The sequence below is a fragment of the Lissotriton vulgaris genome, chromosome 8 (assembly GCF_964263255.1).
Source record: "Lissotriton vulgaris chromosome 8, aLisVul1.2, whole genome shotgun sequence".
Lineage (NCBI taxonomy): Eukaryota > Metazoa > Chordata > Amphibia > Caudata > Salamandridae > Lissotriton > Lissotriton vulgaris.
Genome location: NC_141696.1, coordinates 31565947 through 31587640, shown reverse-complemented (window position 1 = coordinate 31587640; position 21694 = coordinate 31565947). Strand labels below are relative to the sequence as shown.

Here is a 21694-nt window from a genome sequence, read left to right as displayed (position 1 = left end):
CCTGGCCGTTGTGTGCACACGCCCACCGTGACTCATGATGGCCCGGGCCCTTCATGAGCACGGAAGAGGTTAAGGTCTCCATGCACAAATCAGCAAAGTGCTGAGGTAGATCTTCTTCAATACGAGGTCCTAAACTTTGGAAATTTCACCCATTGTTCTTGAGATCAAACCTAGTTAGCTGAGTTTCCATAGAACCTAAATATTGGGCTTTTCTCTCAATAAATTAGGCAGGTCAATAGAACTCTTTGGCACTCAGAAACTCTATTGACGAGTGAAGGTTGCACAGTAGAAATAATAATGCCTAAATAAATAAACCTCAGACCCTCCTTCCCCGCACCTTGATTGCAAATCTTACATTCAACTTGACTGTAGTGCGAGAATGGGAGTGGGCAGTTCCTAAAAGAAGGGAAGTCTGACTAGTTTGTCTTTTATTCATTTTAACCCCTCCTTGGTTGGTTCTCTATAGATTTCCCAGGATTACTGTGGACCTTTATTTGGGGATTGAAGTAGACTGTGGGGAGGCTGACCACCCTGCAGAAGAAGTAAGCAAGTGGACAGACACAGCTCTTGTTACTGCTGCTGAATGGTTGACATTTTCTTGTGGGAGCAACAGTGATGGTCAGTAAAAGCAGTATGCCCTTTAATGCAGGGCGATGATGGCAGTGTAATACCTGTAATACCTGTTGCCTCTTTTTAGTTCCTCAATGACAGCTGAGGTTCAATATGGCATGAATATGTAATTAACAGCACATACTCACTGCAGCTCTTTTAAGTAAGTTTATGCTTTGTCAATGATGAAAGCCAATTAAAGTGAGTGGTTCAAAAAATGTTCCAGGGCAGCTTTCCAGGACGGTGATTTGGTTACTGAGGGTACTTTGAGGCCTCTTGTGAGAGCATGTTCTTGGTCTTCAAAATGTAGTTCTGAAGTCCAATTTTTACACACTGCTTCTTTGAATCTCTTATCATATTTCTACCATATTTATAATGTGTTCATATAGTGAAGTATGTGTCTGAAAAACACAGTGGATTATCTTATTTTTGGAGTCATGGGCTGGTGGTGATGAGTCTCTGGTGGAAATCAGGATCCAGCGCTTCCAAATAATGGCATAGGCCCTGATAGGTCTGGTTGTGGTTTGTTCAATTCCTTAAGTACACTTTTTGAAATGTATTTCATGGTAGCAATCAAGAAGATCTGATGGATATTCAACTCCATTGCGCTCTCTTGTATGTAGGTTCATCGGTCAGCCAATCACTGCTGCGTCTTATATTTCAGTTTGGTGTAAAATGACAAGATAATGTCCTGACCTACTCAACTCGTTGGTCAAGAAGGATTTGGAGATGGTCACATCCCTTTTCATTCTAATAAGAGTCAGTGGAGTTTTCTCAGAGCTGTCTCATATGATCACATGTGTTTAATTTCAGGCGAAGCTGCTTGGTCTTGCATCCTGTTGAATGTCCTTCTTTAAAAAGGCGATGTCAGTTGCATGGCAACGGTTTGAACATCCTGATGGAATATCAGGAGGACTGTTCTGTAAATTATGTATGAACTGTAACTTGGTATCTTTGCTACAGTTGCAATCTGTTTGATTTCATGAAATGAAATTATAAAATGTATGAACTGGAGCTCAAAGCAGAGGATAGCTTCTTGACCTGAAAGACCCATCTCTGTTTCCCATATCATCGAATAATGCAGGAGAGAAAAGATTTTCGAGTTAATAGTTTTGACAGATTAAATTTCATCTAGGGTACAAGTCTCTGCTAAATTTACTATCATTCTACTCTTTGGAATAACACATAACGTGCCATAAGAGAAAGGCTTGTCATAGGCACTGGCAGATGTGGCTTTATCTGGAAACGTTGTGAGTGTACAAGTTGTGTTGCTCCTTGGGAATCTGATGATGTGTCCATGATTATATATGTTTTTAGTATGAAAATGTTGCACCCTCTCATGCTACCATCTTGGTGTACATTATCTGTGATTGCTTCTATTCCATTGCTAATAAGACCATAGGCGTCGTGCTCATGCCCAGAACTAAGGCGAAGATCACAGCTCACCAAAGTCCATGCAGTGGTAGAAGGAAGGTCTCCTATGTGCTTGTGTTCAGTGTGTTACTGCTCACAAAGACATGTTATGGGGATACAGGCAGCAGTTTGCCTCCAAATGCTGCATGAAATGTGGAACGTCAACCTTGGGCTTCCCCCCACAGAATTACAGATGTCATGAGTTCAGCAATGGGAGCAGTTTGGGCTTATAAAGTCAGTAACTTCATTGTGTATGATAGGGACATCCCAATCCAAGATGTTTCAGAGTTTCTTCCTCTGAGATTGTATTGCCTGCATTCGTTCCCTCAGTTTTAATTATGCTCTTCGCCTTCTTAATTTACATTTTTCTCCTTGATTTTGATCAGCAGACAGGATCTTTCTTTGGCAATTATACTCCTAATCTGTATAACTTTAATTGCCAGTTACATGATAAAATAGTTGATGTGTCATGTGCTATGCTACCATATTATTTGTCTTCTTCTGGCTTTTAACTTACACTCACAGGTCTTCTCCAAAATCTACACTTGTGTCGAAAGGCAGAATAATACTTTATAAAATGTCCGCCATAAATATTACAAATATAGGGACAGATTTCTCATTGTATTGTGCTGGCTTGCGGCACTGTACACCATGTGCGGCCCTGCGTTGCTTAGTAAATATTGAGTAAAGCAAGGCAGTTAAAGTCACTGGCTTGTATTACTATGTCAAATGTAGGAGTTATATGATTGTCATACATAGCAGTCAAGATTTGTATTTGTCGGTGTAATATGATTGGCATAAGTAGGAGTTATATACATGCGGTGCAACATCAAAACTTCTGGACCTCACACTATGCCTTCATACCAACCCCAGGGTCCAGATCAAGTTGGGGGATGGAACATCTCTCATCCAGAGAATTGAAACCTCTAGGTTTGCAGCATTTAATCATCCTCCTTCAACAAATATATATTTGCCAAACATCTTGAGCTTAACATTAAAAACTAAGATCATGTCAATAGGAGCAGCTCTATTTCGTCATGGTCCTGGTATTCAAAAGGGAAACAAATTAAAACAATTTAAAAATATTATTACCTTAACATTCTGTTTGACAATAAGAACCCAGTAGGGCAGGGCCCTTGTTGTTCATAGCTTTGAGGGCTATACATAATGATCTAAATGTGATCCTGCCTTGGATCGGAATCCAGTGCAGTATTTTCAGTGAAGTTTTTACTGACTCTTGTTTGGAAATACCACTGAGTATCCTGGCTGTGGAATTTTGAACCACCTGTAACCTGTTCACAACATATTTGGGTGAGCCCAGATAGAGGAAGTTGCCGTAGTTCAGCCGTATCACAACCAAGGCCTGAACTATGGTTCTCTGTGTCTGTTCAGAGATAAGAGTTCAAATCTTTTGAATCATGGGGAAAATCCCAAAACAGCTGGCTGCCAGTTTATTGGCTATTTTTTGGCTTGTATTTATATGGGATGACTGTGGTCTAGCCACATTCCCAGGTTTATAATGCAAAAGGTGGTATGAAGGAGACTGCCTAGTTCTGGCGGCCAGCTAATGATGTCCCAGGGCACAGAATTGTTTCCCAGGAACATCAGTTCTGTTCAGTTTTAGGCTGGACCTGGTCATCCATTCAGCTTTTTCCATGCAGGGGGCCAATTGATTGTGATTGGACCGAAGGCCCTCCATTACCGGCAGTACCAGCTGGATATCATCTGAGTATAATACGATGGATAGACCAAAAATTTTTCACTATGTTTGTCTGCGGTTGCATGTATAGATTGAATAAGGTGGGACTCTAGGAATGTGTTGCAGGAATCAGTAAGCCTGTAGACAAGCGTCCCAGAGAAGGTATAAGTGGGAGATAATTTGATACTAAATTGTGTTATCTCACAGTTGATTATGGTCGTGGGTGAGCTCAAACATTTGTATTCATCTTTATAGATGATGACCACCCAATACATTCTTTTCCACCCTATCTTGTCTTCTAATCGCATATCCCGGTGGCAGAGCAAGGACTAGGTCAGGTATGGAGCAGGCTTTCAACCAGGTCTCTGTCATGAAGAGTATGTGTAGAACCTCCTCAATTAGAAGCCTAATTTCTATCTTGTGTCCAGGAAGAGATCAGCTGTTTCTAAGCCCCATTTTCCATTGAGCATTCTCTTCTGGCCAAGGTGATTGTGTGTTTTTGTCTGTGGCCTTACAATGGCTGCAGATGGTCTTCTTGATGATGATTTATATCATTTCAGCATCCTATGGATAATGTATTTTAAGCTATGTGTGAATGAAATACTTTTAAAATTAGCTGATTGTAATGATTTGAATTAATCAAGCAATAAATGTATACCATACCATATGATAGTCACATGTAGGAGTCATCTGATTGTTATATGTAGGAATCATATGATTGCTAAAGGTCAGTCATGTAATTGTCATATATAGGAGTCATATGATTTGTATATGTCAGAGTCATATGATTGTGATATGAAGGAGTCATATGATTGCCATAGGTAGGAGGCATACGATTTTAATATGTCGGACTCATATGTTTGTCAAAAGAAGGAGCCATGTGATTGCATCATTTTGCTTACCTAATAATGAACATTATGATTTAATATAGGTGATTTGGAATAATAAGTGTGCACATTTTTAACGCATGCCCAGAACTAAGCCAAAGCTCAGATCTTACCTGAGTTTAAGCAGTGAAGGGGAAATATGTTACCGACCTGCTTCCATGTGCCATGTTGCTGCATGTCGTGAAATTTTACATGCAGGACCCGCATATAATGACTCGTTCCAGCATCTCCAGGTCCATTCAACATGGTGGGCATTTCTTTGAAAGCTGAGGCACATTAGAGGCAGTGCTAGCAAGAGCAAGACATGTCATACTGTGTTCATTCCCTGATTTTTCATTGCACTCCTTACCCTCCTGCTGTACATTTTTCCAAGAAGGTTGGATTTTTTAGGGAATTTTCCTTTCACTATTGGATTGTTCAGGCTTGTTATTTGTATGAACTTTGTTCTCACTTAGTTTAGCATTCAACTTTCTTCTGGATCATCGCACTGTTGACCTGCTTTTCTGCTTTGTGCTTTATTCCTCCTTGATATCAGGGGTATGTGTGTATATGTGTATGTATGTATACATGCATACATGCATATATGTATGTATGTTCTATATTGTGATAGTTTTTTATAACTTGAAACAATAAAATGTAATTATCTATCTGTCTATCTATCTATCTATCTATCTATCTATCTATCTATCTATCTATCTATCTATCTATCTATCTATCTATCTATCTATCTATCTATCTATCTATCTATATGTCTCTATGTATGTATGCATGCAAGTATGCATACATGCATTTATGTATGTGTGTACGCATATGTATATGCAAGCATGTATATGTGTGTACATATGTATGTACAAATGAATGTATTTAAGTATGCATGTATGTATGTATGCATGTATATATATATGTATGCATGTATGCATGTTTGAATCTATGTAGGTAAGTATGTATGTATGTAAATATGCATTCATGTATGTATGTAAGTATGCATGCATGTATGTGTTGATATCTCAAGAGTGTCAATGCTCTTCAAGAGTAAAGGAGCACCAAACGGGTTGCATGGCCCCTGGGAAAATACCAATGTTGGCGGAAGGTCACAGGTAGCCTGTCAGGCTAGGGGTTGTGCTCCTGAACAGAGGTGTGTCATCATGTAAGAGTTTCAACAGGAGTTTGGTGGCTTGCTGATCTCACCAACCTTATTAATATCTTCAATCAAGCGCTATGCAGTTTGCTTACGAAGATAGATTCACAATTGTAGGTTTTTCCTCTTAGCGTCCCTTCCACTTCATTATTTATATTACCCTGGGTAGCGCAGTCCTCTGATTAACTAAATTCATCACATAAAAAAAACATTGCATCAATTTAAAGAGTAGCAATCCGTCTATGAATACATTTAAATGTATTTCAATTTTACCATACAGTCAGTTACCTGGTTTAAAACAAGCACCTGTTTTGCTTAATAGATCATTCCTCTTGATAAAGATACAGTAATGTAAATTCATATTTATGAAAGGCGATGGAACGTAGAGGTATACTAAGTTACAGCTTGCAAATAAATATTGAGTTAAATAAATAAAATATGGTCCAATTAAGTAATTGCTAATGGTTGCTGTGAGCAATAAATCATCATATGCCACTATCAAAAACAATCAATGATCGTGATTGTGATGGATTGTATAGAGCTCTTCTCAAGAGTGTCCCGGCATTATACTGTCCATGTAAGTAACAAAAGAAGATGACAATTACTGTGAGAAGAACCTAGGGGCATATTACCAACAACTAGAGATATTTATCGCTAAATGGGCTTAGCAAGTTTTTTTTATCACCAAGCATCGCCAAATATTATCGCTGAGATAACGTGCTATTAGGAACGTTTATCTGTAAAGCGATAAAATATCCGGCAATAGTGGCAAAATGCATGAATATCGCTGAGAAAACAGCGATATTCACGCATTAACGCCAATAGGGTCTTAGCCATAATATCCACCTCCCATTGGATATAATGGCTAAGAACTGGTCTGAGCAGGCCTTAGCTTTTGGAGCTACGCCTGCGTTGATAATAGGCGATAGCGATGTTAGCGACTGTTTTCAGTCGCTAACAGGTTGGGTACGCCCACTTTGCATGTCATTAGCGATAAATATCGCTGACATGCAAAGCGGGCCCCAAACCGCTCGCTATCACCAAAAGCTGTCGCTAACTTATGTTAGCGATAGCTTGCTAATAGGGCGATGAAATTATCACTGCTTAGCGGCCAAAAAAAGCTGCTAAAGCGGCGATAATTTCATTTTTGCCCGCCTTGATAATATGCCCCCAGATCTTAAAGACAGCTCAGCCTGTGTAGGACATATGTCGATGGAGGCTGTTCCAGCCAACCGTTCCCAAACAAGAGAAGGAATGACCGCCTGCTGTAGCCAGACAAATTGTAGGAAAGCTGGCCAGATGATTATTATGTAATACTCTTTTTGGACCGCAGAAGTCATTCCTGGCAGATAATCTGGTCTAGACTGATGAGCTTGCTGCATTAAAGGAAGGATTTAAAAAGAATACGCTTTTCTATTAGGAGCCAATGAAGATTGTGCAAATGCCTGGAAATATGTTCCCGTCTTTGGAGACCAAAACCAGGGGAGCTGCTGAATTCTGACAATCTGTAGTCTATAAAAAAAATACTTTGGCAATCCTGCATACCATATGTTGGCTTAGTCCAATGTGGACATAACCAGGTTCAATACCACCGTAGTCTTAGTTTGAAACTAGAGGAAGTGTAAACATTTCTTCGCCATGCGTACGATGCTAAAGCTTATACCAACCACCGAGATATTTTGATTGTGGAATGGCATTTTAGTATTCCATGTAAACCCTACATTTTTATACAGAATCAGCTTGGGTATCTAAGGCTGTATTACACAAGGTGCCCCAGGGCACAACAGACATTTGCGCCCAATATGTGGGCTAGGGACACTTTGGTATTTTACAACAGGCCGCAGATGCTTGTGCAGCCCCTTCTGTAATACTGAAAGCACTGGGGAACAACAGCGCCAAAGCTTTCTTAAGAGGGCGTTCCCTCATTTGATTGGGGGATGAGGGAATCCCTTTGCCTCTTTGCCCAAGCCGTATTACGGACGCAGAGGCAAAAAACCTGTCAGGGTGAATACTATCAGTGCTCCACCTAAAAGATGGTGCACTGTCAGTGCGCCCCCAGATAGGAGCCTCTGGAGTGTGGAAATGAGGTCCTATGGGCCCCCCCAGACATCCCCTTGCAGCGGGTGCTGTCAGTCACTGCACCCACCTGCATGGGGATCTATAATCTTCATTAAAAGTGCAGGCGGGTTGTCAACTGAAAAGTGAAACAGAGGAGCGACTGCTTCAAAGCCGCTCATTTTTCACTTGAATATGCTTTCCTGGGGACAGCACAAGTTTGCTGCTGTCCTGGGGGCTATGTAATATGGTGCACTTTCTCTGTTTGCGCCCAGTGCACTTGTTTTAAGGTACGCAGAGGCCAACCAGTGAAAGTGCACTCTATATATAATAGGGCTCCATGTGGGGAAACCCCTACAAGCCAGTGGACATCCGAATTTAGATTAATGACACTATAGGGGAAAGATATGTCTGCTTTAAACATTTGGGGCCTCATTTATGGCATTTTGGCTAAGGAAGGGGCAGCGCAAAAACGGCACCAAGCTGCATGGCCCTACACTGAAGTAAAATGGCAGAAATGCACCCATTTAAGCAATACTGTGCACTCATTTCCTTTCTGCCTGTGCTGGCTCTGTTTTGGCAACCTAGCTTCAACGCAGGCACCATTGCCCCAGTGCTTAATGTGGGCTGGTAGCTTCCAGTGGGGTCACCAGCATTTATATTGGGGGGGTGACACTTATTTATCTGCATTAGATGTTTACCATGAGCAACTGAGGAAAAACATTAAAAGACCAGAAAGAAAGAGAAAGACATAAACCTGTAGAAGTGAGATCAAGGTGAATGGGGTGTCTGTTAACATTGAGCACTGCCTAGCACCATGGCTGCGCACATTATCTAAAGGCGGTACGAGGAAGGTACACATGTCACTCACGGCTCCAGCCGCTTCTCTTGGGCCCTTATCAAGGAGGCATTAACTTTCTTTGGAGTCACCATCATATATTTGACCTCCAGCTACCTCGATATGGTCCAGTCCCACAAGGAGACCACTTCTACTTCGGAATTTCAACCAAACTTTTGATATAAACACACGCCCTGATGAAGTTCAATCCTTTTGAATGAAACGCGTTGGCTGAGGCTTATTGCACCTTTTGTTGGATTACCTAATAAAGAACATTTTTCAAAAAAGGAAACAGACCGTTCGTTGTTACAGGAACATTTGATTGGGGTAGTGCACCACTCCATTTGTTCATAATATCAATCGGAATAGGTTTATTAGATAAAGATGAATAATAAGTCACACATTTAATAATTACTTCTTTGTGAGATAAAGCGATGTGACCATTAGAATTCTGGATTGCATTACTTTGAATTTTATCCTTCTTAATATGAAGATAGCTGGCTAATATTCTTCCAGTTCTATTAGCATTAAAACACAATTTGGCTTTGTTTTCAGAAATGTGTATACCTGCCCTATTATTTAATATGGAGTTTAATTTATAATTATGTTTTCGTAGTTGTAGCTTATATTTAATGTGGTTAATAAGATTAGAAGCTGTGAAGGCCACGCTGCGTTGGTTACTCCTATGCAGCATGGCCTTCACAGCTTCACTGATCAGTGAAAAGTTGCCTAAACATTTGAATGAATGAAGCACATAACCGGATTTCCTCCTATATGTACAGTCAAAATACATTCCTAAAGATTTCAGGGACGAACATTAATGATAAATACATCATGGTATTATGTAAACAAAAAGGAACATTGTATTATAATTAAGGTATGTTAGAATGATATGCGTAAAATAAAATACTTTAAGTTGGTTGAATGAAAATTTAAAGCATCTGAGTTGCATACATGTCTAAGGCATGCAGAGGAGTGTAAAATAGCTTTATAGGCACCTTTAAGTTTTCTATAGATGGAAATAGTATGTGCATGTTGATTCGTAAAAAAGAATTACTCTGTGGAGTTGATGCGAACAACTTCCAGGACACTGACTGTGAGATGTCTGTGGTCACCATTGACACACACAGATCTTGGGGAATTCAACTGAGGTTTCCAAGACTTATAGTTCTGCACTTCCAAACCACTGACACAAAAGCACCAGTGCAAGACTCTATATGCCACAGGAACCCGTCCAAACCTGGAAGTGCTTGGTGTGCCTTTTTATTTCATATTCAGAGATAGAGCAAATTAAACCCTTGATGACCAATGACTTGCTGTAGTGAATTGAGGCTTAACTTCCCACACTCAGGGTATGTAGGCCTCAAACACAAGCTCCATTGAAAGAAAGTAAAGGCTGGAGTTGGACAAGAAACTTCAGCGATGGTGTGTGAAAGGGATTATGTCTTTGGGGGTGCAGTATACAAAGACCCCTATACTTAACTGCACAGGCCTTGGTCCCTCAAGTCTCATGTCATTTGGAAATAGTAGAGGCCATCTTTGTTATGAGTATAGGTTTCCTCATATCTGAAGTTTTCCTTGCTGGGTAGTCAAGTAGTTTAGTGTCTGCAGCCTGGTTCAAACTTTTTATAACCCCAGACAATTTAAGGAGAGTTCACATTTTAGAACCTATCACTATGTTCAGAGAAGTACTTTGAGGATGCAGTCAAAGTAAGGGCATGTGTTTTAATTGTCATACTCAGGTACTATTCCCTTTGATAAAAGTGTGAATTGGAAGCAAAACATTGACTACAATTTGAAGGGATTTCAGAGCTATTGTGTTTGGATCCATAGTACATGAAGTGAATGGAGAGGATTCTTAAAGCTGAAGATGTTAATTATGTTTATGCAAGATATTGATCCTGATTCACAAAGGTACATTTAGTCCAAACGTTTAGCTTGGACCAAAAGTCTAATTGTACTCGTACTAACTTACCTTTGTGAATACTGAAAAGTAGTAAAGGTAGACTTTTGGTCTAACTTTACCTTTGTGAATCAGGCTTATTGTGCTTAAAGTATTGATACTTCAAGGAGGGTAATTACTGAAATCTCCAGGGTAACAAACTACTTATTCATGTAGTATAGTTCAGTTTATAGATGTCATTACCAGAGAATCGTTTTAGGTGCACTAAAAGTTGAACGTGAAACAATTGTCGCACCATTCTTGGTCAAAAAGTCTGGGAACTCACACAAGACAGTCTGGAAATGATGTCTCAGTGTTGAACTGACTTATAAGATTTGATCACCAAATACTGTATGAAGGTTGTGATCCACTGTTGGATTACTATGCCAATGCACTACCCAAGTTGTGGTACCTTCCCAATAACTACATTTAACATGTTCCTTATTTACTGGAGTTTTCTTTTTTTTCAAATAGTTTTTATTGGATTTCTCAAAAATAAACAAGAACAGAAATGAAAATAAAGAAGATCACATGAGTTGAAGTACAACTACAAATAAAATTATAAATGATAATAACAATTATAATAGAAAGAATTCCAAGAGATGAAGGAATTACAAAGAGGTTACAAATTAAATTGCAGTTGGAATTGAGGTTAGGTTACAGTCACAGACAGTCTTTGTTTCGAAATTTTTATGTAGACCGACCATAAGATCGCATGATAGAAATATAATTACAGACCTAAATGTTTGTGTAAGATGCATGACCAGGATATAATGTTAGAACATCCAGGCAAGTATTATAGTAATCACAGTCACATACCCTATGTACAATCTTAATGTCAGTCTAGAGAGTCAAAAGAGTCGAAAAAACTGGTTACTCTCACATAGTCCCCCAATTCCATCCATATAAACAAAAGATATAATGAGGATAGAGTGAGTTTTTTCCAATGTGTTACAGTCCCTAGTTGGAGGGACAGGTGATTGAGTTCATGTACTTGAAAGAAACCCATAGTTAAAATGTCCTATTTCAAGTGATTGTCGATTGGTTGCCATCAAGAGGTTCAATAAAATGTATATATCAGTCTCATGTACAGTAATTTAATTCAAGTCCTGGGTCTTCCAAAGAAGGAAGACTGACAGAAGCTGCATCTAACTGGCCACCATATTTCATGGGGACCATCCCTTCATAATAGCATTTTCTATGGTGTAATGGCCACCAAAACAGTCTCCTCACTGGCTGTACCTACCGGTAGTGGCCCCATCCACACCAATATTTTTGAATATTTTTTATTTGTTATAATGTAAACAACTGCTTAAGAAAATAAGAATGCCCAATGAGCTCCCCTGTAATTCTGATAACTGTTATATCTGATGTCTATGGGCAGGTAAGCCACGGGTCTGTGATCTCCACTCTCAGTGACAAGCGGGAGTTCCCTTCCTTTCTGCGCACTGTACCTAACTACACATTTCAGAACACTGCCATTGCCAGATTAATGGGCCACTTCCATTGGACATGGGTTGGAATGATTGTATCAAATGATGAAGTGGGCTTGCAGGGAGGACAGGGGATTCGGAGAGGTATTGAAGACAATGGCGGTTGCGTGGCCTTCATGGAGCAGATTAACCTCCGATTCCCCAAGGAGCAGGTTCTCCAGCTGGTTGAACTGATTCGTGGACATTCAGTGAAGGTCATCATTGTTCATAGTCTTGATGTCCATGTCAAGGTGTTACTGCAAATACTACATGAACAAAATGCAAGCGACAAAGTCTGGGTCTTCACTGCAGCTTTTACACTGGGACCGGGGCTCCTGCTGGAAAACCAGGCCTGGAAAATACTGAAAGGATCTCTCGGAATCGCACCCTACACAGAGCGTATGCTGGATTTTGAAGAATTTTTATCCCACCTTCATCCATTGAGGTATCCTAAAGATATATTTATGAAGCGATTCTGGGAGAAAGCATTCCATTGCTCATTTGAAGAGGTAAATAGGACAAGCCCATCCTCCAAAGAAACAAACATCAGCCCAGCCCCTTGCTCAGGGAAGGAGGAATTACAAAAAGTGACCAGATTTTTGTTTGAGCTGAATGATCTCAGCTACAGTTACCACAGTTACTTAGCAGTCTACGCCTTTGCTCACGCAATAGACATGTTGAGAGCCTGTAAGAACGGCCAAGGACCTTTCATAAATGGAACCTGTGCTGACATCAATGACATCCAACCCTGGCAGGTAACAGGAAGAGAGCGCTTGCTGATTTATTACAATAGAAGACTGAACACCTGCTTTGAACCGGTGAATACCAGTATTTGATATATGAGGTCAGGTCACTGTGTGTATGTGTGTGTGAAGAGTTGTTTCTCAGTTCAAAAGCCAATATGCTTACTAGCACTTGGGACTCTGTGGCTGTGGCTATTAGGTATGGTTCGACTTATTTATATCGCAAACACAAGGAGATGATGGACGGAGCACTGAAACTTTTCAGACACTCATCCCCAGTCACAGATCTGGGTTTAATCCATCATCATTCTTTAGCTCACTTCTCCACCCCAGTTCAGACCCAGCCATATGCAAATCAGTCTTGACACTGTGCCTCATGGGAACAGTCCAGCCCAAAGGTCTTTCCTCGATCGGAAACAAGCATCCTGGGACCGGTTTTGGGGTAACACCCATCATTAGCCAGGCTGGAATCCAGTGGCATAGTGAGCAAGGGACCCACGTCTGAAAAGTTTCAGCACTCTGTCCATCATCTCCTTGTGTTTGATTTGTTGAACCTAAGTTGGCAAAGAGCACCATTGCCAAATATTGTTCCCATTGGCTACAAGCACAGACCCAAAAAATGCTTGTAAATCATATCTTGTTTAACAATAAGACATGTTCTGGTCTTGGTAGTGTGATGTGACACATTTTTTAAAATGTTACATTTCTTCATGTGCCATTCCACTTCAGTAATAATGTCTCCCGATTCAGATCCTTCACTATCTGAAACATCTGCATTTTAAGGCTCCCATGGGCAATGAAATATTCTTTGATGCCAATGGCGACGGCCAGGCCACCTATGACCTCCTCAATGTGCAGATATCACCGGATGAGGAGTTCCAGCTTGTGAAGGTGGGAGCATTAGACTCATCTGCACAGACGGGTGAAGACGTCATTGTCAACCTTGGCGCTATCCTTTGGAGTGATGGATCCTCTGAGGTAAGAATACTGCAGTTTCCACAGGATGTTGGGATTGTTTGAGAGCCAAGTGCAAATCTACCCCTTCTATTTCATTGGCATCTTCCATGATCCTGCTGTGGCACAAGGTGAGCGCAGGGCAGGATTTGTAGCTGCCTGTGAATGGCAGATATTTCTCCACTCTGAATAAAGAACACGATCTTCCCTCCTTCATAGGATGTTGTTAAGCAGCAGTCTATGCCCATCTCATTCCCAACATGTTCTCACCACAGCCCATTTGTTGGCTTTTACTGAAATTGATGGCCAGGTGCTTGTATTACTAGCCTGGTCTCTGCATTAGGCAGCACATTGCAGTGTAATAGAAGCGGGCCATGACTTGTGTCACCTCCCAAAATAGTTTGCTTTCTATTTCCAAAAAGTGCATAGGTCCTAAAAATATCAAGGGAAACAAAGTATTTTGTAGAATGTGAAGTTAAGCATTAATTGACGTCAGTAAAATTATACCTGACAACTTGACATTACGAAATGCCAAAGCATGCATTGGGCACAACCACAATGTAATCAATTTTTGCATATCATTATCTACACATGAAGAGTCCCTAAGATTCTTAGACTGGACGGATTTTACCTTTGATGAATTTTATTTTCAAGCTGTCCACTAAATGGGGAATAAAATATGCAGTATTTGAAAATTTCAGAATCAGGGAGGTCAATAGAGGATGCATTTACAATCCACCAATACAGAGGGGCCATTAGGAAGTCGGGCGGATTGACCCGCCAGGCTGGCGGTAGCCACCACCAGCCTGGCGGGGGCAATCCGCCCGACATCCTCTCCAGTATCCCCCCCCGCCATATTAGAATGGCGGGGGGGCCACAAGGCGACCGGAACGGAAAAGGGTTTCTATGGTGGCGTGTCTGTTAGACACCGCCTGCCATATTAGGATGCCTCATTTCTAATGCCTTTCCGTGGCAGCAATGCCGGCACGGAAAGGCATGCGGTCTTCACTCTGGGGGCCCACTGCAGGCCCCCAGAGTGAAGGAGGGGTGGGGGTTGCACACGGGGGGGGGTACCTGTGGTACCCCCATTCATTTGCATAAGCAAAGCGGCAGGCACCGCGCGGTTGAATGTTGATTTTGGTATTTGGACCAAATATTGAGTTTTACATTTAATTTGCGGAAATATCTGAAAATATAATGTGATACAAAAATATTGTAATGCAGAAATATTGTCAAGAATATCGATTTTTTTTAGGTAAGTAATATTGTTTTCAAGAATATTGTAAATACCCTTTTCAATAATATAGCTGTAAAAAATATGTTTTTAAATTATTTTTTTCTGTGTTAGTTTCTATATTCATTTTATGGGTTACTAGCAGCCCGTCCCGACGTTGTCCGGGTATGAATTGCTGCCGGCCAGTAGTATATTGTTTTGTAGGATTTCGTTTTGATAGCATTTCTTATCTGTGACAGGCCTGTGAAACGCTCCGATTCACAGTGCACTGCTGATGCATTTAAGAGTGCGCGTTCAGTAGTGTGTGAACTCAAGTTTCCCTACTTTATTTTTCCTTGCAATATTATATAGTGCAAACTCGACAACATGGCATAAGCACAATTTACATTACAGAAGAACACATTCAATTTGTGGTAAGCACGGGGAGACAAAGCGATTTGCCTGGAATCACAGGATGTTGAGCTGATGCCGAGATTCGAAAGTAGCTCCCCAGCTCTAAAGTTCGCAATTCTAGAACTTGTGGCGGGAGGTGTTTCTAAAAGTGTATGTCGGTGCTGGCCATCAATGAGAGAGACCTGTGCATTTTTCAAATCGGTGGTGAAAAAAAATCAGTATGTTGCTGGAGATCTGGGCCACCGTGCCACCAATGTACTTACCGGGGGAGGGTAAACACCCATGATTCCGCAACTTTCTTTCCGCATACCATCACTCCGCATACTTTTATTATGAAAGTACAGTGACTCCGCAATGCCATTATAACGCATGGCATTACATTTTATATGCTTTTACCACGCATATATTTACAACGGAATTCGTTGTAAAAGCATGCATGGTAAAAGCATGTTTTTTTTTATGTTTGGATAAGGTAAGTATGGGTATAGGGGTATATGTTTTGGGGTACTGAGGTATATTTTTTGGGGTGTTTGGGTATTTTAAGGGTTCAGATATAGTTTGGGGTTATGGGGTACAGGGGTACTTTTAGGGTTTAGGGATAGGTGTGGGTTTTGGGGTACAGGGGTATTTTAAGGGTTCAAGGCAAGTTTTGGGTTTTCGGGTACAGGGGTATTTTTAGGGTTCAGGGCTAGTTGTGGGTTTTGGGGTACAGGGGTATTTTAGGGTTCAGGGGTAGGTTTGGGTTTTGGGGTACAGGGTTATTTTCATGGTTCTAATGTTGCCGGCAACACCTGTTAGCTCTTTGCACAAGTTTGTAAGTGCAGTGATAGTTTGCCAAGGATAACACATCAAGCAGAATATTGAAACACATGCTCCTTGTGTAGTGAGTATTTTGTGAGAAAAGTGCAAAAACAATGGATATAGTATCACCCTGAATAAATGGCTGCATGTGATCTTTCTGCAGGTTCCCCACTCTGTCTGCAGTGATACCTGCCCTCCTGGCTACAGAAAGGCTGCACAAGAGGGAAAGCCAGCTTGCTGTTTTGATTGTGTACCCTGCTCTCAAGGAGAGATTAGCAATGGCACAGGTGGGACTGCTCTTAATATTTTCTTTAGTGAATGCATTCAGAACAGAGAGTTCCAAATCTCATTGCATGTGTTATAATGTGATTTGTCCTCAAAAGAGGATTCCATCTGTGTCCAATCACCCTAGCTGTAAATCCTAATTATGTGATATATTGTATTCTATGTATGAAACATATTTACATGTTTGATGTTAAAAAGAGTATGTGGCAGTGATTGTAAATGTTATCCTGCAAGGTTGTTCTGCTGCTGTTACAACTGTTGATCCCTATGATTCATATCTATCTATCTATCTATCTATCTATCTATCTATCTATCTATCTATCTATCTCTGTCTCTCTCTGTCTGCCTGTCTCCATGTCTCCATTCATCCACCCATCCATCTATCTGTCTATCACTGACTGTCTGTCTGTCTGTCCATCTATATATATGTATTATGGGATTCTAAGGTTTCTAAGATTTGATTTTACGATTACCCAATTTGATAGTTGGAATTTACCAAATTAAACTTTGAAGGTTAGAAAGCTGTGTTGTCCTTAAATGAAAAGAACATAAAATGTCTAAAGCACAACAATTACCAGGAGGTATCTTGGCGCTAAGCCATAATGCAAAAATGAATCTCTTATAGAAGGATTCTAGAAATATTTGCCAATAAGCCAGGTTTTTAAGTTCTTCCTGAATTCCAATGGATTTGACTTGAGTTTTAGTTCTGTCAGGAGCGAGTTCCACAACCTCGAGGTACATGATAGAAATCCCCTCCCGCCACTGTTAGCTTTCTTAAATCTCGGGGTTACAAGATATCCAGTAGTGAAGGAGCCTAGAAAACATACTGGGGAATAACATTGAAAACACTGTATCAAATAATCAGGGCCAACGCCTTGTTGTGCCCTGAAAGTAATGCAAAGTGCTTTAAATTGAATATGTTTGCCCATAGGGAGGCAATGTAGTTCGACTAAAGCTCGACATGTAGATTTGTGTTTTGGGATACCTAGTAGTAACCGTGCTGCTGCATTTTGCAGCATCTGTAGCTTATGCAAAACAAGCTTTTGAATATTAATAAAGAGTGCATTGCAGCAATCTATTTTAGAAAAAGTAAGGGTTGTAACTACTGTCTTTTGCAGGCTTAGTGGAACATAGGCCAACACTCTCCTGAGAATTTTTTAAATTTAAAAACACGAGGAGGTGGTGAGATATATCTATCCTTCGAAGGATAGCTTGGTATCAATAATTACTGCCACATTTTTTGCTCTCTGCTTGGGGAGGACAAGATCCCCAGTTCCCGAGGCCACCAGCTGGAGGACCAAAAAGAAGGGTTGATGCCAAACAGCAAGACCTCAGTCTTTAAGGAGTTCAGCTTCAAACAATTGTTGCTCATCCACTTCCCTATATGGAGCATGGAGTTGTGAAACTGAGCTCCCGTGGCTCCAGGATTGCCAGTTACGGACACACCAATCTGCGTGTCATCGGCATATGAGGCCAGCGAAAAAGCAAATGATTTAATCAGTACTACTAGTGGGGTGACATAAAGATTGAATAGAGTGGGGCTCAGAGATGAGTGCTGAGGCACCCCAGAAGAAAGTGAGAAGGCTGGCTAAGTGAAGTCACCAAAGGAAACTGAATTCGGTCAGCTAAAAAGGAAGTCATGAACTTGAGCATGTCCGTTGATTTGGCGAGCATGTGTGACTGTATCAAACACAGCCGACAGATCCAAAAGAATCAAGGCCGCATTTCCCCCACTATCAATTGTATGTTTAGTTTCCTCTAAGGCTGTGGTCAACGTTAGCTCAGTGCTATGGTAGCTACGACATCCGAACTGCGTTGAATCAAGGCTCTTATTTTTATCTATGAAAGTTGTCAACTCCTGGTTGATAAGTTTTTTGACCAGTTTTGCAGAAAATGGTAATTAAGTGATTGGCAGGTAATTGTTAGGTTCACCGGTGTATAAGTTGGGTTGTTTTTAATAGACCCTATTTTCCAATCTTTTGGAAAATATCCTACTTCAACAGGTTGTTAAATATAGTCTTGAGGTGCGTGGCTATCATCTCGGGTGCCAGATGGATTTTTCTGGCTGGGCAAGGGTCCCGTGGTGAGCCCAATTGGATTTGGGTTAATATTTTATGCGTCTGATCCACTGTCAGTGGCCCCAAATGAGGTAGAATGCTAACATTATGACTACAGTTAGACAATCTACTGTTTACATCTACAAGTTGATTTGCATGTACAAAAGAGTCATAGACTGACTTGGCTTTATCTTGAAAATGGAGTGCTAACTTATTGTATAATTATTAATTAACATTAAGATTTTTTGACTCTGGAAGTTTCTATAGTTTTTTAACACGAGTACTTATGTAATCACTTGATATTCTGATTTCGTTTGGACACTAATATGTTCTCATATGTGACTATTTAATCCATGGATACTGTTTTCCATCTAGGCAGGTTGTACTCACTATACTTTTTTCTTTCAGGGGTAGTAATTTGCATAAAATGTCATGACCATCAATGGTCCAATGAAAGACGTGATCAATGCATCCAAAAAGTTATTGAGTTCCTAACTTTTGAAGAACCTTTGGGTCTAACATTCTCTATCTCCGCCATTTCCATGATTTTACTGACTGCTTTTGTGCTGTTTCTCTTTGTCAAGTTCAAAGACACTCCTGTTGTTAAAGCTAACAACCGTGAGCTCAGTTATCTGCTCCTCGTTTCCTTGTTATGCTGCTTTCTTTGCTCATTCTTTTTCATTGGCCGTCCCAGCAAGCTCACTTGCATGCTTCGCCAGATTGTGTTTGGTGTCACATTCTCCATCAGTGTCTCCTCTGTTCTGGCAAAAACTATTATTGTTTTTCTTGCTTTTATGGCAACAAATCCGCACAGCTCTGCAAAGAAATGGCTGAACTCAAAGACACCAGGTTGCATTGTTTTTCTATGTTCTTTGGTACAAATTGGAATTTGTTTTGTCTGGATGGTCGTCTCTCCTCCTTTTCCGGAACTAAACATGAAGCCTAAGAAGGAGAAGATAACGTTTGAGTGTAATGAAGGAGACACCATCTTCTTCTACTGCATGCTGGGATACATGGGCCTCTTGGCCACGGTCAGCTTTATGGTGGCCTTTCTCTCAAGGAATCTCCCTGGAAGCTTCAACGAGGCCAAGCTGATCACGTTCAGTATGCTGGTGTTTGTCAGTGTGTGGATCTCTTTCATCCCTGCATACTTGAGCACACAAGGGAAGTACATGGTGGCCGTGGAGGTGTTTGCCATCCTGTGCTCCAGCGCTGGACTGCTGGGGTGTATATTCTTTCCAAAGTGCTATGTAATTATTGTGAAGCCTGAAAGGAATACCAGGGAACACTTAGTTAGAAGAAAACATTTGAAAAATCATAGCATGCCAATTTCTGATATCAATTTTATGATACAATGATGTTTAATGTTGACTCTCACAATCATCTTCCATCATTTGCTGAAGAATTAAACACATTACCAGGTCTCCTGCCATGTAGAGATGGACACCAAAGGAATTATAAACAGTGTGGACTTTGTCAGTTTAGGGTTCTGATAGTAAATTACATTGACTATTGGTGGTGTGTACTTCTTCTATGCAATTGTGTTTTGAATAAGATGTTTATGTCGTATTTAAATTTTTCCCTATGTGCCAAGACAAAAATTGCAAAATATGTTAATTATTCCTCAGGGAGGAGGAATCATCAAAAACCTACATTCCTTTTCCAATCAAATCAAAGATTCTTTAATTCTCTGTAATTTCTATTGCATAATAATAATAATCCACATTTGTAAAGTGCACAATCACCCGTAAGGGTCTCTAGGCGCTGGGGGCCGTTGGGAAGATTAAGCAAGCTATTGCCCAGAGTCACATGGTGCTGGGCTAATCTGTTCCCGGTGCCGGGGATCAAACCGTGATCCCCAGATTCTGGAGTCAGACACCCTGGCCACGGGGCCACACCTCTTCCAGTTAAGTACAAAGTACATAGATTTCTCTGGGGGGTCCTAGAGTAGGAGAGCTTTTATATATATTTTGCTTTCAAGCAAAGAAATCACATGAATGAATTTATTGCCTAGAAAAGAAGCTCAGCAAGGAATGCTATTGCGGAATTTTGTATATATGCCTGTGCCAATTTTGTTATTTATGCTATATATGGGTATGCTATATGATTTAAACTGATGTTCTCTCTCTCTCTTTTCATTTTTTTCTGGTTTTTTGGGGGCGGGATAATATGTATTTTACTTGAATGAATGATTACAATATCTCCCCTTTTTGACAAATAAAAAAGTTAAAAAAAGTTTTAAAAAAGTACATAGACTATATCAACATTGATTGTTAAAAATAGTTAAATACAAACAGTACTGGAAACATTTTATTGGAAGTTAAAAATATTAAAACGAAAACTCTGTCATAATAATTCATCCCAAACAGCCTTACAATATTACAATAAAAATCAATATAGTAATACTTCGTAAGCCAACACTGTTGTATATGTTATATTGTGTTCTGCTGCTGTTCAGTGAAGACCATAAATGAAAATCCAGGGTGTAACATACAAAAAGATCTGTTGGATGTGATACAAGGCTAGCCAGCATTGTCTGAAATTATTTCTACGCAGGAGAGGTAAAAGGAATCTTTTCCTATGGACATGATAACATCTACAGAAGAATAAAATAAGTAAGATTGTTTGGAGTGACAGCCTATTACAGGGACATGGTGGCAAATCTCCTACAGAGTAGACTTTGCTAAGATAGCTAACATAAATGATATATAATTGAATGGAAACCTCACTAAAATAAAACAATGCTGGGGGTTAGATTCTGTGGCAAGGTAAGAATGCAAGTCCTGTGTAATTGGAGTAGTAAACATGTATTGTCATCACTGTAGGCTTTGTGCAGTTAGCCTCCATTCACTCACTCTCCACCTTTGCTAAAAAGATTTCCTTAATTCTAGAATTTGAAACAAGGGCAAAACTATAAAGGTTCTCATAAAGCTCCAATATATCCAAGGACCTCAATGAGCTTTCAATATATTCTAACCACCTTATATTGTGTGCAAAATCCATTTTCAGGTAGTCCCTAATAATAAGTAAACACCAAAAAGACCTGTTCAATACGGGCTGAATCCACTTTCATATATAGGATTGGGAATGGGTGTATTGCCCACAATTTTCTTTTTGTTGTCCACAATCCTTATAACCCAAATTAGATTATTATATTTCTAAAAAATCTTTAGG

General features: G+C 40.2%; 1 protein-coding gene across 1 annotated transcript in view; it reads left to right on the top strand.

The window, feature by feature from the left end:
* Window positions 1–20160, top strand: part of LOC147693310 (vomeronasal type-2 receptor 26-like) — a 49915-nt gene extending 29755 nt beyond the window's left edge. Inside the window, exons 3-5 of the mRNA XM_086935921.1 lie at window positions 13547–13774; window positions 16342–16465; window positions 18929–20160. Of these exons, the coding sequence (XP_086792047.1) occupies window positions 13547–13774; window positions 16342–16465; window positions 18929–19878 (1302 nt within the window). The 3' untranslated portion in view covers window positions 19879–20160. The remainder of the gene's footprint in view (window positions 1–13546; window positions 13775–16341; window positions 16466–18928) is intronic.
* Window positions 20161–21694: the final 1534 nt, after the last annotated feature.